The sequence below is a fragment of the Seriola aureovittata genome, chromosome 17, assembly GCF_021018895.1.
Source record: "Seriola aureovittata isolate HTS-2021-v1 ecotype China chromosome 17, ASM2101889v1, whole genome shotgun sequence".
Taxonomy (NCBI): domain Eukaryota; kingdom Metazoa; phylum Chordata; class Actinopteri; order Carangiformes; family Carangidae; genus Seriola; species Seriola aureovittata.
Window position 1 is genome coordinate 10,438,052 of NC_079380.1, and position 13,597 is coordinate 10,451,648.

At 39.9% G+C, this 13,597-nt stretch overlaps 3 protein-coding genes across 3 annotated transcripts; all 3 read right to left on the bottom strand.

Moving 5' to 3' along the window:
- Positions 1-176: 176 nt before the first annotated feature.
- LOC130185081 (complement C1q-like protein 2) lies at positions 177-2,069 on the bottom strand. The gene is made up of 3 exons (XM_056401317.1): positions 1,024-2,069; positions 785-919; positions 177-695 (listed from the first exon to the last, which is right to left on the bottom strand). The coding sequence occupies exons 1-3, from the start codon at positions 1,274-1,276 to the stop codon at positions 409-411; spliced, it is 675 nt and encodes a 224-aa protein (XP_056257292.1). The 5' UTR covers positions 1,277-2,069; the 3' UTR covers positions 177-408.
- Positions 2,070-2,192: 123 nt separating this feature from the next.
- On the bottom strand, positions 2,193-5,378 carry si:ch73-141c7.1 (coenzyme Q-binding protein COQ10 homolog, mitochondrial). Its single transcript, XM_056401320.1, has 5 exons — positions 5,155-5,378; positions 4,696-4,848; positions 4,028-4,220; positions 3,321-3,422; positions 2,193-2,610 (listed from the first exon to the last, which is right to left on the bottom strand). Exons 1-5 carry the CDS (start codon positions 5,256-5,258, stop codon positions 2,461-2,463), a joined length of 702 nt encoding a protein of 233 aa, XP_056257295.1. The 5' UTR covers positions 5,259-5,378; the 3' UTR covers positions 2,193-2,460.
- A 1,734-nt stretch (positions 5,379-7,112) lies between these two features.
- On the bottom strand, positions 7,113-10,355 carry hsd17b1 (hydroxysteroid (17-beta) dehydrogenase 1). The gene is made up of 6 exons (XM_056401768.1): positions 10,194-10,355; positions 9,362-9,523; positions 9,104-9,283; positions 8,844-8,937; positions 8,538-8,721; positions 7,113-7,841 (listed from the first exon to the last, which is right to left on the bottom strand). Exons 1-6 carry the CDS (start codon positions 10,288-10,290, stop codon positions 7,686-7,688), a joined length of 873 nt encoding a protein of 290 aa, XP_056257743.1. The 5' UTR covers positions 10,291-10,355; the 3' UTR covers positions 7,113-7,685.
- Between the last annotated feature and the right edge of the window lie 3,242 nt (positions 10,356-13,597).

Here is a 13,597-nt window from a genome sequence, read left to right on the forward strand (position 1 = left end):
AGTTTTTCTTTTCTTATTGCAGATGTTTCATTTAGGCCAAATGATTTCTAGAAGGCCGGGCCAAATTTGGCCCAGAGCACAGCCAAATCTATTGTTCAAGGGTAGATTAATTGTATCTGTGTACATGTGGAAAACAATAATGCCATTGTAGAAAAACTCACGGGCACCAAATGGAATTAAGAAGATTCAAGCTTGATATTTATTTGATACCCAGACGTAACTAATACAGTAACCCATCTCAAAAATGAACCTCTCCAAATTTGCTGTTTGTTCAGCTAAATACATACAAAGCAGATGGTGTCACAGATTCCACTTTCCAACCTACCACTCAGCAGTATGAACACTGAGATATTTCCTCTACAGTAAAACCATGAAGAGCCATGCAGACCTGAAATCACGTTGTTTAAATTACACAGTGAAGAGTAGAAAACCACTGAAGGTGTTGTAGTTCATGCTATCATCATAGACAATCCTGTTTGCCTGGAGCTCTACATACACGTTATCTCCCAGCTCGAGGGGGATGACCACAGCATTGCTGCCCATGTCGTTGATGTCAGAACCTGAGGTGTCCCAGACAGAGACCAGCCGCTGACCGTTCTTCATGAGGCTTACAACAGAGTTGGGAACAGGACTTAAGTTGTTGAACATTGAGAATCGAAAGAAGTACATTCCTTTGACCATTGCTGTGAAAATGCCTGCCAAAATAAGGGGAATAAAAAGAGGATTTAAATTTCATGGGTTCTTCACTCATTTGGGTTCTCTCTCTCCCCCTGAAATACACTACCTGTTGAAGGATTGTAGCAACTGCCAGTGTTTGAGAAGACCCTCTTGTACTGCAGAGCGATAGCAGTATTGAAAGGTCCAATGTCTCCAGAGCCAGAATCCCTGAGAGCTACAGAAAAGGCCACCTGAGGTGTGCCTGAGAACATAAAAATTACCACAAACACACGAGAGGTAAGAATTTATACACGGAGGAATTACATCCCATTATTGTGTTCCATAAAACCATTTGTTCTATATCACCTCCAGTAAGGCTCCGCAGCTCCACGACTTCTTTTTCAGTGTTTTGCAACTTGGCCTCCAGGAGTGTTATTTTTTCTGCCATGTTTGTGATTTTCTCTTCCACTGCTCCCAGGTGGGTTATGGAAGTGAGGGAATAGATTTTACAGCAGCTGGATGATCCTCCGCACTGATGGACTTTATCATTGTTTTCATTAACCTGAACGTCACATAGACTGCAGGTGAGCGCAACAAACAGGACTACAATCTTCTTCATCCTCGTGGTTGTGAATCTCAGTCTCTGTACAATCTTTCTCTGCTCTCACTCCCCTTTTATACTCTATCTGACCTTCTGTAAACCAGGAATTCCAGTTTAGGGAAATAACCTTGCTCCTCCCTCTTTATTGATGTCTTAGTTGGTGGAAAAACACACATATTTCCAAACAACGAACCAGAGTGTGTTTGAGAAATTTCTGCAACAACACCACTGGGCCGGACTTAATTCGTATTTTCAGGCACATTTACCAGGATTCCAGACATGAGGAGCACTTTTGCTCCTCCAGTAAATTTTTTCTGCTTCTTATGGGGAAGCAGAAAAGCAAACCAGAAGCAACTTTGTGGCAAAGGCAATTGATTTTGTACTTGTAGTTTGTATTCTGTGCTGCTAAAATGGTCAAGCACAAGCAAAATCATCCCATTTCCTTTTAGAGGTTTCTCAACATGTAACAGACCATGACGTACATTAAATGCTGTAAATAAAAATAAAGAAAACTGTGTTAACCTCTAAACACACAAGACATTGATCAATAAATAGGTCTAATGATTTTTCAACATCTTTTGAGGGTGATTGTAATGCAGCTGAAAAGAACATTTTAAAACTGGACTAAATGTAGTTTAAATGAAGTTTTTGAATATAGGCTGCATATAGCCACATCATTTCAGTTTTAACAGGGACCTGGTTAGGAAGGAAGTATTGACTGAGGTCAGTGGTACTTCCCTTTATACAACTGGTCCTGAAAGCACATGCTTTTTTTCCCACACCTTTGGCCAGACATAACAAGGAGTAAGCAGTTTCACCATCATCAGTTTACCACACAACAAGAGCTTTTTTCTGAACCCTTTTAGATGTTTCAGCACTGAGCAGCAGTCACTTGACTGTACATTATCCCAGAATTAAAAAACAAAACAAAATGATAATTGAAAACAATGCATTTATTCCTAACTGTAAAATAAATATATAAGTACAAGAAAATAAATAAATTAGTTTGTGGCTTATAAATAAATAGTTTTAAGTATATTTCCTGTGCATGTCAACTCAATAATAGGATATGAGTTAGTGCAAAAAGAATCTGAAAAGATCCCGTCTCCTGTGTAAAACAAGTGTTGACCGTAGGTATGAGCAGCAGGCTGGCAGGGTTTGTTTAAAGGTCCGAGTGGATGTGGATAGAGGGTAGGGTCGCCTCATGTAGACCGCCTCCTCAGTGACACCTGCTGGTTCCTGTAAAGTGTTGCCGCCCGTGACTCAAAGGCACTGACCATCTGCTTCACCACTTCGTCAAAGAACACGCTGGCCAGCTGAGAGTGCAGAATGGACCTGAACTCAAATGACACCTGTAGGGGATACAGGAGGGGGAAAAATATGTTAGCTTACTGTTTAATAGACTGTTGTTAATTCACCTATGAGTTAAATTGATTGCTTGCAAGTATCTAGACACATCACTGTCAGTTCTCTGGTTGTTGTCTGAGGTGAAAATCACAACCCAAAACATCTTTGTCTGATTTAAAAGTTGTTTTTTAACAGTCAGACTTTACTTTCTTTAAATGTTCACTGATAATCATTCCCACAGCATCCTTTATCTAATGTTGTGTTCCATTGAAATTTAACTACTTCCTGACTGATCCTGAGGTAATCTGAGCCAACATTAGGGTTTAACTCCTGTCATTGGCTCTTTAACACTGTTCCCTGCCCTGACAGCTATTTCAGCCCTCCAGGAACACCAGCATGCTACTCAAGGCTAAATTTAGACTATAATGAGATTTTACTCAACACTTCCTTTCAGTTGGTAATCCACTCTCAACAGTACAGAAGCGAAGACTTGGAATTAGTCTGTCCTTAAACATGCGACCTGATCTGGGTTGTTCATTTCATGGATTTGCTGTCACTGTTTTCTTCCCTGCCATTCTTTACATTATTCTACTTTTCCCCATGTCTCAATATCTCAGACTACTGTGGGTGCTGCAAAGACCTGATGTCCTTGTGGCTCTCAGGGTCAGATATTAATTTAATCATAATATCACATAATATAATCTTATACACTTACATAGAAATCCACTTTGCATGAGTCTGGTAGGTCTTTGGCTCCAGGGGCAAACCTCCATGTTGTTTCAAGGTGGCTGAATAGGGATCCATCAGTGCACACAGCCTGTTTCAAAACAAATGAACATTTACTTATCATTGATTGCTAAAAGGCAGTGAGCATACCCTGTCTCAAAGTCCAGACAAAGCGGTTTTCATCTCTGCTCTCTGGAGGAGCCCAGAATCAAGATTAAAGACATCTGTTGATAAAAACTGACATTATATCTACAATCCTGTGCATGATGCAAAGATAAGAAGGAACCGATAGGAAGCCACTGCAGCTGAGAGATGTAAATGTGAAAGCTGCACTTCCCCTAATGCCTGCTCATGCTGGTCCAGAGAAAACTTCCACTGCATTGATGTCACTTTTCTATTCAACACAAATTACAGCTACCTTTTTTTAAGCATTTCACTTCTAATATGTGTCTTGTTGATGATCCAAATCCAAATTCCCAGCTGTGATTTGCAGAATTATGGGAAGTAATTCACGTAAATCCAGGTGCCAAAAATGGCACAAACATTGGGAAGAGAAGAGACTTTGCAGCACGAGGGGGCTGCTCACTGTTCAAAAATGTGAAAACCTAAAGCCTTAAATGTCGATTTTCTGTGTTTGAGGAAATAAGAATGTATTTGTAATGATTATTTTCTGGATCTACCAGGACCAGGACTTACTCTGACTTGATGGTTTGGGACAACTGTGACCTCAGAGGTGTAGCGCTCCACGATGGGGGGAAAACCTATTTCGAGCTCCGCCCGGACGTCACCATTTTGTCCCTTCACCACCTGAGACTTCTTGCACCAGGGAACAAAGTGGTGGTACTGGTCCACACTGGCCACCACCTTGTACATCTGCTCTGGAGTATACCTGAGCACACAGTGACAAGCAGACAAAGGCACATCCAATGAGATGATGTTGCTACGGTGATATAGAGTTGTGAGTTTAAAGTTGTTTTTCATTTCTATTTAATATATATATATAGTTTTGCATATTCTGGTACCATTTTTAAGGTTTATATTTACATGTTTTTTAGTTTAATATTTATCAAAGCTCTATTTTCAGTGTTTTTTTTAATTAATATATAATGCTCTCAACTGGGGCTGCAACTAGAAATTGTTTTCATTAAAATGAATCTTCAAAATATTCTCAATTAATTGATTAATCATTCTGTCTATAAATCCTAAGGATAGTAATAGTAATAGTGAAAAATTATATTCATCATTTCCCAGAGCCCAAGGCTATGTCTTCAAATTGCTCAGTTTGTCAAACTAAATTCTTTTTTTTGTGAGTTACTGTTTTCTTGTTCCAGTTGTTTTATCACATATTACATCAGGGCACTCACCCTAATGTCCGGCACTCGGTGTACTCCATCCTGCGGGTGCTGATAGGAAGAGCCAGGTTGATGAAGCTGCGGCTGGGGATGCAGATGGAGGTGGCGGGGCTGAGGGGCAGGCTGCTCCTCCTCACTGCCAGGGCCCCACAGGATCCCAAGTGTCTGAGGAGGAGGAAGTTGTATGCATGAGAAGACATTGATGAATTGTGCCCTGGTTCACTTAGGAGGACCTGTACCAGCCACCAGACTGATCAGTTCAGCATTTTCCTGTGCATTCAGTCTATGAGCTTACCCCGTATGTAATTTATGTTAAGTGTGTAAGTGTTGCACCTTTCTCAAAAAACTGTGTTGAGTCTACCATTCTGAGTAATAAAATAACTCAATTTAAAGAATATGAAGAATATGAACTTAACTTAGCATTCCGTCTACCTGTACACATCTCTGCGGGAAAGTCCTAATGTGACTCACCTGAAATTTGCTCCTTTAGTGTTTCCTCGCACAACTTTCGAGGAGTGGACTTCAGACATGTCCAGCAGCGCCTTGAAGAGAATAGGTGTCGTTTTGTTCGCCATTGTGAAGTTTACACACACACACAAAAAAAGAAGCTAATACAAGTTCTTTAGAGAGACGACGGTGTTTTTAACCGCAGCAGCAACAACAGCACTCAACGATGTCCAGACTGAACAAGTCGCTGCACTTGACCATTAAGGACAGTAGTGACGTAACGGGAGGCGCTATTGGCTCTGGCCAATCAGAGAGAAAGGTCGAAAAAGTTTAAAAAATGAGATTGACCAGTTATAGGTGAACACGTGATTCAGGACTTATATGAGTCATGCACTGACTTGATTAAATGGTTCACTTTTGCCACCCAGATATTAATGAAAAGAAAATACACATTTGTTTCCTCATGTGAAGTGGACACACACAGTATTGAACATGTTTGACAGTTGGGTACACAGGGTTTGAGATGTTTCTGTGAGCAAACCAAAGTCTACATGATAGTGTGTGGTTGAGGTAGTGAGCGATGAGTCCAACAAGCACACGCTATGCACATGATCAACCTGGACTTTGGTGCTACACTGGAATGAAGTCATCACCTGCACAGAAAAAATTTACTGTAGCAATGTTCAATGGAGGATCACCTATCTGAAACACTTTAAAGCATAGACTGATAGTAGGAGAAAGGTTTAGGAAAACTAAGTTTCATATAAGTATGTTTTACAACAGCTTTTACTTAACTCTCATTATATTGATCTGCATAATACTACAGGCTCTAAGAGGCTGACACCTCTCATTGCTGCTGTACTAAGTGGCTGTGTGGTAACACAGTAAGAACTGGAAGTGCAGGATCCATTTCAGGATCTTCAGACTGGAATTAGGGCACTTGTTCATGGGGGATTTTAGAACCTCAGTTAATCCTATCAAAGATTGGCCAGAAGCGTAACACTTCGATGTGCAGACAAGATAACCTGTCTCAGGTTGTAAGAGAACATACTCGAGGGCTTAACGGCCCAGCCAAGAGTTACACAGCTACTGTTCCAGCTGGCGCTTGATCAAGCTTTGATCTTTAAACTTTGAACAGATCAGTGATTCAGTGGAAAGCCTAACTGAAGCTGGTTAAAATCCTCCTTACAACTTACTTACAACAATTCAGAAAGTTTTAAAAGACATTTCCTAATGGTCCATAGACTTTAAATGACCTCTTTTAGATTTCTAATGAAAAGGAAGGCTAGTAGAGGTCATTCTAAATTTCATACATCTTGAATTGCAGTGTTTCTATTTGATTTTTTTGTTTGTTTATGCTTATTTGTATTTGTGGGATTCACTTAACTATCCTACACGTTTGATGAAGTCACTCTATTGATGTCACTGGTTTGTGAGGACGTCAAAGTCTACGTCTCTAGCTCACTTGCTTTTTAACAGATGTATTAATCATTGACAGGTCTTCATCCAAGCGATCAATGAACGTAATTGTATGTGTAGATTTAAAATATGTCTCCCAGTGTACAAAATATCACTTTTGATTACTTTTCTAAAAAACCTGTCTGACAAAGACCCATAAGGATTCCTTTCAAAGATTAAAAATACATATCAAGACATATCGAAATCTAATCACCATAGAATAAATGAGGCCATCTCTCTTTTTTGTTCCAGTATGTACGAAGGACCAGAGAACACAGAGAGAATCCATTTCTAGGTGAGAGGGCACTTTCAAACTAGACCAGCTGTTTGAAGGTTGCTAAAAAAAAAAGGGTTCAATCACATACTGCATTTCCTGATTATTATGTAGTTTCATAAATTTTTGACATACAATAAATACTTGTGACATATGCCTTGTGAGACCTACCTCGACTATTTAATATTTAGAGAAAGTTAAGACACAGGGGTGACAACAACATGAACACCTGCACAGTACAATCTGCAAGTTTAGTTCATTTGAAGCACTTTATTCATTTATGACTATATGGGAAATTTAAGATAAGAGGTAAAGCCAACAACAGAAAAGAAAGACAACTTTCAGTATCATTCATTCATACAAAAATCAAGCACATTGCTTTCAATGCTTTTGGGAGTTTGCTTAAAATGGCCAATTATAATTTACATAAGTAAATTCTTGTGAGTGTTTTCACTTAACAATGTGTCCAGAAACATCCCAAGGAAAATATGCCCCCCAGTGTGAGTGTGAGCGCACAATCAAATGTCTGGAATGCTAAAACTGCTGTATTACTCAAAATATAAAACATAATCTCCATTTTTATCCTTTTTTGTTATAAGGAATATAACTTTTGATAAGTGACATACAAAACATAGAAATGTTGAGTTACACCCTTGTGTGAACTCACTGACCTTTCGTGTTGAGCAACAACAGTCAGTCAGAGGGCATCAACTTTAACCCAGAAATCTAAACTAAAACAGCAAAATATCAACATCTACACATAAAATAAAGGAAGAGCAAGAGTGGAGGAAGTGCATGAAGTGGAGCTTTGCATGCGTAACAGTTATTGTTCCTCAACTGAGAAGATTATTTTGCTCATAGCACGGACGCACTGTGAGCCATCTGGCTCTGTTATCTTCAGTTGGGTTAGAGGTGGAACACCACCACTGGTGAAATATCTGAACGTGGGGCTGGGTGACTGGATGGCATCTAGAAATACCTTGCACACAAAAACAAACAAAACAGTGAGATGTAGAGCTGTTCTCATCTTGACACTGAATTTGACATATTTGTTGTGATAAACCTGTTCTACATATACTGTATATCTATATTCTTAGCCTTCTACTTAAGTAAAAGTAGCAGTACAAAAATATATAACTACAAAAGTCCATTATTCAAAAAAAAATTAAAGTAAATATTTACATAAACATTAACATAAGATATGAAAGTATTTGCAGAAAAAAATTAAGTAAGCATTTCAAGTATAGAAAGTAAGAACTTAATACACAGAATAGCTCCCATTGGTGATTTATTCTTGCATTATTGAATGATTATTATTAATGCATTTAAATGATGTATTTTAATGTTATAGCTGGATGAAGTGGATTATAAATATATATATACATATATATCTATACTAATATATACTAATTAATAAAATCTTGAACTAAAACTAACTGTACTATCAACCTCTTTTCCAGCCCATCAATTGATTTAAAATACAGATTTTGCTTTTAATCTATGGATTTTTTTATTTATTGAAAATAAAAAGTCAAAAGCTATAGATACAGGATTATGTGCCAGCCTGCAGACAAAACTGTGCATAAGTAACTAAAACTGCATTTCAGAAATTAACTGTTCTTCATCAATACATTTTACTAATGCAGTTATGACCTGCTGTAATCGTTCAACATACCTTTACAATGTCCTCAGTGTCCTGTGCTGCGTTTTGGAAAACAGAGTCACAGTGCTGCAGGTATTTTTCATAGAGGCTGACTGTCTTGGTATCAACCTGTTGGAGAGAAGTATTCCCAAGCTCCGCCTTCTGCATGTTGACCAGGAAGTCTGTGTTGACTGGACCACACTCAATGAGACTGACACTGCAGGATGAAGGATGAAGTCACTAATCTCTCCTTGTCATCAATAATAACGGTTCAAAAACTATATACACTCAACAGTCTCTAAACTCAGGGTGCAAGATGCAGCGAACTTTAAAACTCACTGGATATTGAAGTTTTGCAGGAGGACGGCCAAACTCTCACATGCTCCCTCTATTGCAAATTTACTGGCACAGTACACCTCATTAAAAGGGAGACCTGTGAGAGTGCATTAAGCTTCAAGATGGGTTATTTTGGCAATGTCATGCATGGCATCAAGTCTTAACTTGGTTTGTTTACATGATTTCTATCAAATCATTACAGAAACTGCACACGTGGAACTCTGTTGACATTCAGTGACTCCTCAACCATTTGCTTGTCTCACCGTGAAGCCCTTCGGTGCTGCCCGTGACCAGAATGCGGCCCTGGCTCTGAGCCTTCATCTCTGGTAGGAAAGCCTGGATGGTCTGGATGGTACCTAAGATGTTGACCTCCAAAATTTGCCTCATCGTGTCCGAGGACTGCAGCTCCAGGGGCCCCATCAAACCCACACCAGCATTACACACTGTAAGTAGTAAGGATAAAGCTCATTAACACACACAAATTGCAATCCTAATCACAACACACGGACACTATGTCGTACCCAGAATGTCCAGTCGTTTCTCCACAACCCTGTCCCTCGCATCCAGAATTGACTGCCGGTCCGTCACATCCATTTGGAGAATGTCCAAGGTGTCTTTGTGCAGGCCTTTCACACACTCTAAAAGACGCTCTTTCTTGGCCAGGTTCCTCATTGTGGCATAGACTACAGAACCAATCAACAGAATCAATCATGTCAACATGGACGAGAATCTCAAAGGAATGTTTCCAACATCATGTGGACTCCACGCATGCACAAAGAACTGAAACTATTTTGAGAGCAAAGAAAGGCTCTACCCGGTGTTGTGGAAACCTTACAAAAGGTAAAGACTCAGACCTGTCTTTGTGGTTTTAATTCAACTTAGCATATGCAAATGGCTGAGTACAGAGATCAATGGTCCCCACAAAGTCTGAAATGAGAACAATCCCAGTCTTTTCTAAATGTGGGAGTATCCGCCTCTAGCTGAGAGTTGGGAGTATCCGGCATCTAGCTGTAAATTCTCAGGAGACAAAACCCGAATGCAGATGAAGAACTACTCCTTTACCTTGAACTACAAAGAGGTTAAAATGAGGTTACATGAGAGCACACATATGATGGATAAAATTTTTCCCATTACAATAAGAAGACAACTTACAAATACAATCACACTAAGATATTCCACAACACTCAGTATTGGTATGGAGTTCCTAATAAAGTGCTTCATGAGTGTATGGCACAATATTACATACTATAGAGTGTCTCAGTGGGGTTTAAAGGTCCTTAACATCAACCCAGTGCAAGCTCTCTTGGAAATACATAAAAAACACCATGGTGGGTAGATGTCAGCTCTTGTTACCTTTGAATGTTTTTTCAGGGTCAGATGCCAGACGGACAGCCAGGCTGAGGCCGATTCCCGAAGAGCAGCCTGTGATCAGCACCACCTTCTTGTCCATGGAGCCTGACTCACCAATACTCTGCTTCAGTAGAGAGCAGCAGGAGCAAAGTGAGGAAGACACCTTTGAATTGGGCCAGACAATGGGATGGGTTGGCGGCATGTGAAAATCTGTCTGTTATCAGCCAGATGGTCTCCTCCCGTTTTTCTCATGACCTTGTATAGTTGTTTTTTTTTATCTATGTATGTGTGGGAAACATTGTGTGCATGCACCACTCACATGAGCACCAGGTGGCAACAAAACATCAAGATATCAGTCCTGTACTCGGTCATGAATAAAGCCATACTGACCTCTGAGTGCTCCACTGATAACATCCAGAGAGTGAGGCTGAGAGCGGCCACCAAGGAGCACAGTTAAAGGGATCGAGGAGGGAAATCCCTATGTTGCTCACAAACAATTTCTGATTTGAAAAACTTTTCCCAGGCTTGAGTTGAGTGAAAATATTTCAGGCAACAGAGGCTCAGAACAGTTGACGGCAGTGAGTTTTCAATTGCATGTCACAGCCTTTATTGGCCGATGAAAGCGCTGATAAAGCTGGTAAGTGGGCAAACTGTGTTAAAATAGAGTCTTTGAGACAGGAGAGAAAGGGCGGGGAGGTCAATGGTTTCAAGATGAGGAGACTAAACTAAACTAAGATCTGCTTCGGTATCTAAATGAATCTTAATAGGTCTTGTCAACTGCGATCACATGGTTTAAGGAGTTAGACATTTCAAACAAAGGCTTTGCAAATCTGCAAATCTGCAAATCAAATGTAGTTGCACAGAATGGGAACTAAGAGGAAACTTGGCCCATTGTAAAGAGATTCCAACCAAAGCCCAGGTCCAGAAGTGTCTATTATGCAGTTCAAGTAATCCATCATTCAAGTTCATAGGAGCAACTGGAAAATTTGTGGTGCAATTACAGGGCACTAACATCATGTGCATGTGAGTGAGATTTCACTAGGTGGCGCCAAAGCCTCAGGTACAGTTGGCCTTTCTTTTGACCACAGCTTAGTCTTTTGTTCTTTGGTACAGATGTCTTTTGTGTAAATTTGTGTAAAAGTAGTAATCATGAACGTAGCATCTTTGTATTATGAGCTGTCAAAAAACACTTGACATTCTGCTGGGTTTGGATGAATTATTGTGTAAAAGTCTCTGTGAAGATGCTTCTTGCATGAAAGTTCAGCTCAGCTTCAATTTAGAGGCAATATTTATGTGGTGAACATGCCTCATATACAGTAAATTGTCCTCTCCTGTTGCCTTGTTGTCATCTTGTTTCTGCATTTAACTGGTTACCATCCCATGTGCACTACAGCTAAGATTCTGACCAGTAAAAAAAAACACTTGCATCTTTATGCATTTCAGAGGCCTGATTTGAAAGAGTTTGTTCTGCAGATGGAAGCAAACCAAGTAGGAATTTCCTGCCATTTTGTTGCATTCCTCCCCTTGAGATGGCATCAGCTTGGCTGGGCTCCCAGAGTCTGTGGGACAGATAACAGCAGGCCTTGAACCTCTTTCAAATATCTACAACTCCCAAGCATTGTTACAAATCTTGAACTTAGTTGACCTAAGATGTTGCCAAGTTTTCAGTGTTTTATGGCATAGAGTGTTTCGTTCATTTGATTCTATATTGAGCTTTCTGTCTCTAAATTCCTCTTTCTCACCTATAAACAGTAAAACATCTGCACTTCATCTATTAATTTTCTCTGAGTCTGTCCTGACAGCATGGTCTAGTCTATGCTCCATGGTCTTGTGCGCTTGGGCTGCTTTCTGCTACAGGTGGCCTTCCTTGTCCCTGTGGCCCAGTAATTAGCAAGTGAAGGTCGAGTGGAGGTGCACAGTGGTCTGGAAAAGCCTTTAAAACACCTCCTGAGCAAGCTTGGCCCACAGCACTGAGTGTAAACAGACTTTATGAAGACCTTACAGCTGCTCAGGGGAAAGAGCAAGGACATCCCACGTGCACAGCTGTGTGTCTTTGTGGCATTTCTAGGGAGAAAAGTAAAGTGTTTGTTGGAGCTGGTGGAGGCAGCAGGCAAGCCTCGTGCTCAAAGGGGAAATGCATGAAATGGAGCAGTCATGGATTCTGCACTGTGACAGCAGTGCAAACAATGAAAAGGGTATCTGCTACTGCTTCAGGAGGAAAAAAGCATGAGAGCTTTCTGGTGTGAGTCTGTTCATGTGCTCACCCTGTGGAGGACCAGGCCAAGGCAGTCACATTGTGCTGTGCTACTCCAGGACAGACACATGTAATAAGTGCATGGTGTAGACACAATGCAAGGTTTGTAATAACACTGAAGAAGCAGATGTACTCGACAGGATGTCCCATGTGAGACTGATGAGCAGAAGTGAAACAGCTGAAGTCGTGTTGTGGTATATATGATGAGCCTGAAATGTCACGCTATACCTGGCAACAAAGTCATATGAGGCTAATTTTACTGGAGGCATTTCAACTGAACTGACTTATGTCAGATCTTACATTTATCGGAGATGTTTGCCTGACTCAGTTTATTTGGCCTTTTGAATCTGGTAGACTCAAACTTGTTGCTCATCTAAAAAAAAAAAATGAGAGTATAATAACAAGATACTCTACATCACTTACCAAGGCTGCTTTCTTTGGCAGATACCAGGGATTGTGGAGTAGCTCAGTCATACGTATTTACATACTGAGTTACAACTGGCATGCATGAAAAATAGTTACTAAACAAGTAAAAATACGTTAGTTAGCTAAAAGTAATGGATATATCGTTGAAATAGTTAGTAGTGTAGTTAAAATAACAGATAGATGGTTGGAAGTAGTTAGCTAATGCTAAAATAAATTGATAAATGGTTGAAATAGTTAGCTAATGCTAAAAAAAATGGTTGAAGTTGTTTGCTAATGTTAACAATAATGGATATGGTAGTAAGTGTAATGGACTGGTTGAAGCAAATTAAGGATAAATGGGTAGCTAAAAGTAATGAATAAATGGTTGAAATAGCTATTTGGTTGAAATATCCAGCTTCCTCCACGCCAAGTGGTATATATGGAGCCTTAACCAGCCAAAGACATTCTCATATCACTGATAGTTCAATAATATTCAACTTAACATATTTGGGACACGACTCTGATGTCGATGAAAGGATACTGGATGGCTGTGGGGGTATGTCTGGCAAAAGTTTGGAAACCACCTGATCACTCACATTATGAAATGATACACCAAATTACTCTCATTTTTCATACATCTATTGGACAAGTAACCCAATTTTGAGATCCTGTGACTTTGTGTGTTAAGCAGGTCACATTATCCTTCGTCATTTTGTTCAGTGAAACCACTCTTGCCAATTTCTAAAGT

What these genes read in the sequence shown, in the direction of transcription:
- hsd17b1 (XM_056401768.1), bottom strand. Translation starts at nt 10,290, where the DNA reads ATGGACAAGAAGGTGGTGCTGATCACAGGCTGCTCTTCGGGAATCGGC. An exon ending in GAAACGACTGGACATTCTGG is followed by an intron (nt 9,284 to 9,361) that starts GTACGACATAGT and finishes TACTACTTACAG; the next exon opens with TGTGTAATGCTGGTGTGGGT. An exon ending in ACACTGAGGACATTGTAAAG is followed by an intron (nt 7,842 to 8,537) that starts GTATGTTGAACG and finishes TTTGTGTGCAAG; the next exon opens with GTATTTCTAGATGCCATCCA.
- LOC130185081 (XM_056401317.1), bottom strand. Translation starts at nt 1,276, where the DNA reads ATGAAGAAGATTGTAGTCCTGTTTGTTGCGCTCACCTGCAGTCTATGT. An exon ending in GCTGCGGAGCCTTACTGGAG is followed by an intron (nt 920 to 1,023) that starts GTGATATAGAAC and finishes TTATGTTCTCAG; the next exon opens with GCACACCTCAGGTGGCCTTT. An exon ending in TTGCTACAATCCTTCAACAG is followed by an intron (nt 696 to 784) that starts GTAGTGTATTTC and finishes TTATTTTGGCAG; the next exon opens with GCATTTTCACAGCAATGGTC.
- si:ch73-141c7.1 (XM_056401320.1), bottom strand. Translation starts at nt 5,258, where the DNA reads ATGGCGAACAAAACGACACCTATTCTCTTCAAGGCGCTGCTGGACATG. An exon ending in TCCCAAACCATCAAGTCAGA is followed by an intron (nt 3,423 to 4,027) that starts GTAAGTCCTGGT and finishes GTTTTGAAACAG; the next exon opens with GCTGTGTGCACTGATGGATC. An exon ending in CATGCAAAGTGGATTTCTAT is followed by an intron (nt 2,611 to 3,320) that starts GTAAGTGTATAA and finishes TATCCCCTACAG; the next exon opens with GTGTCATTTGAGTTCAGGTC.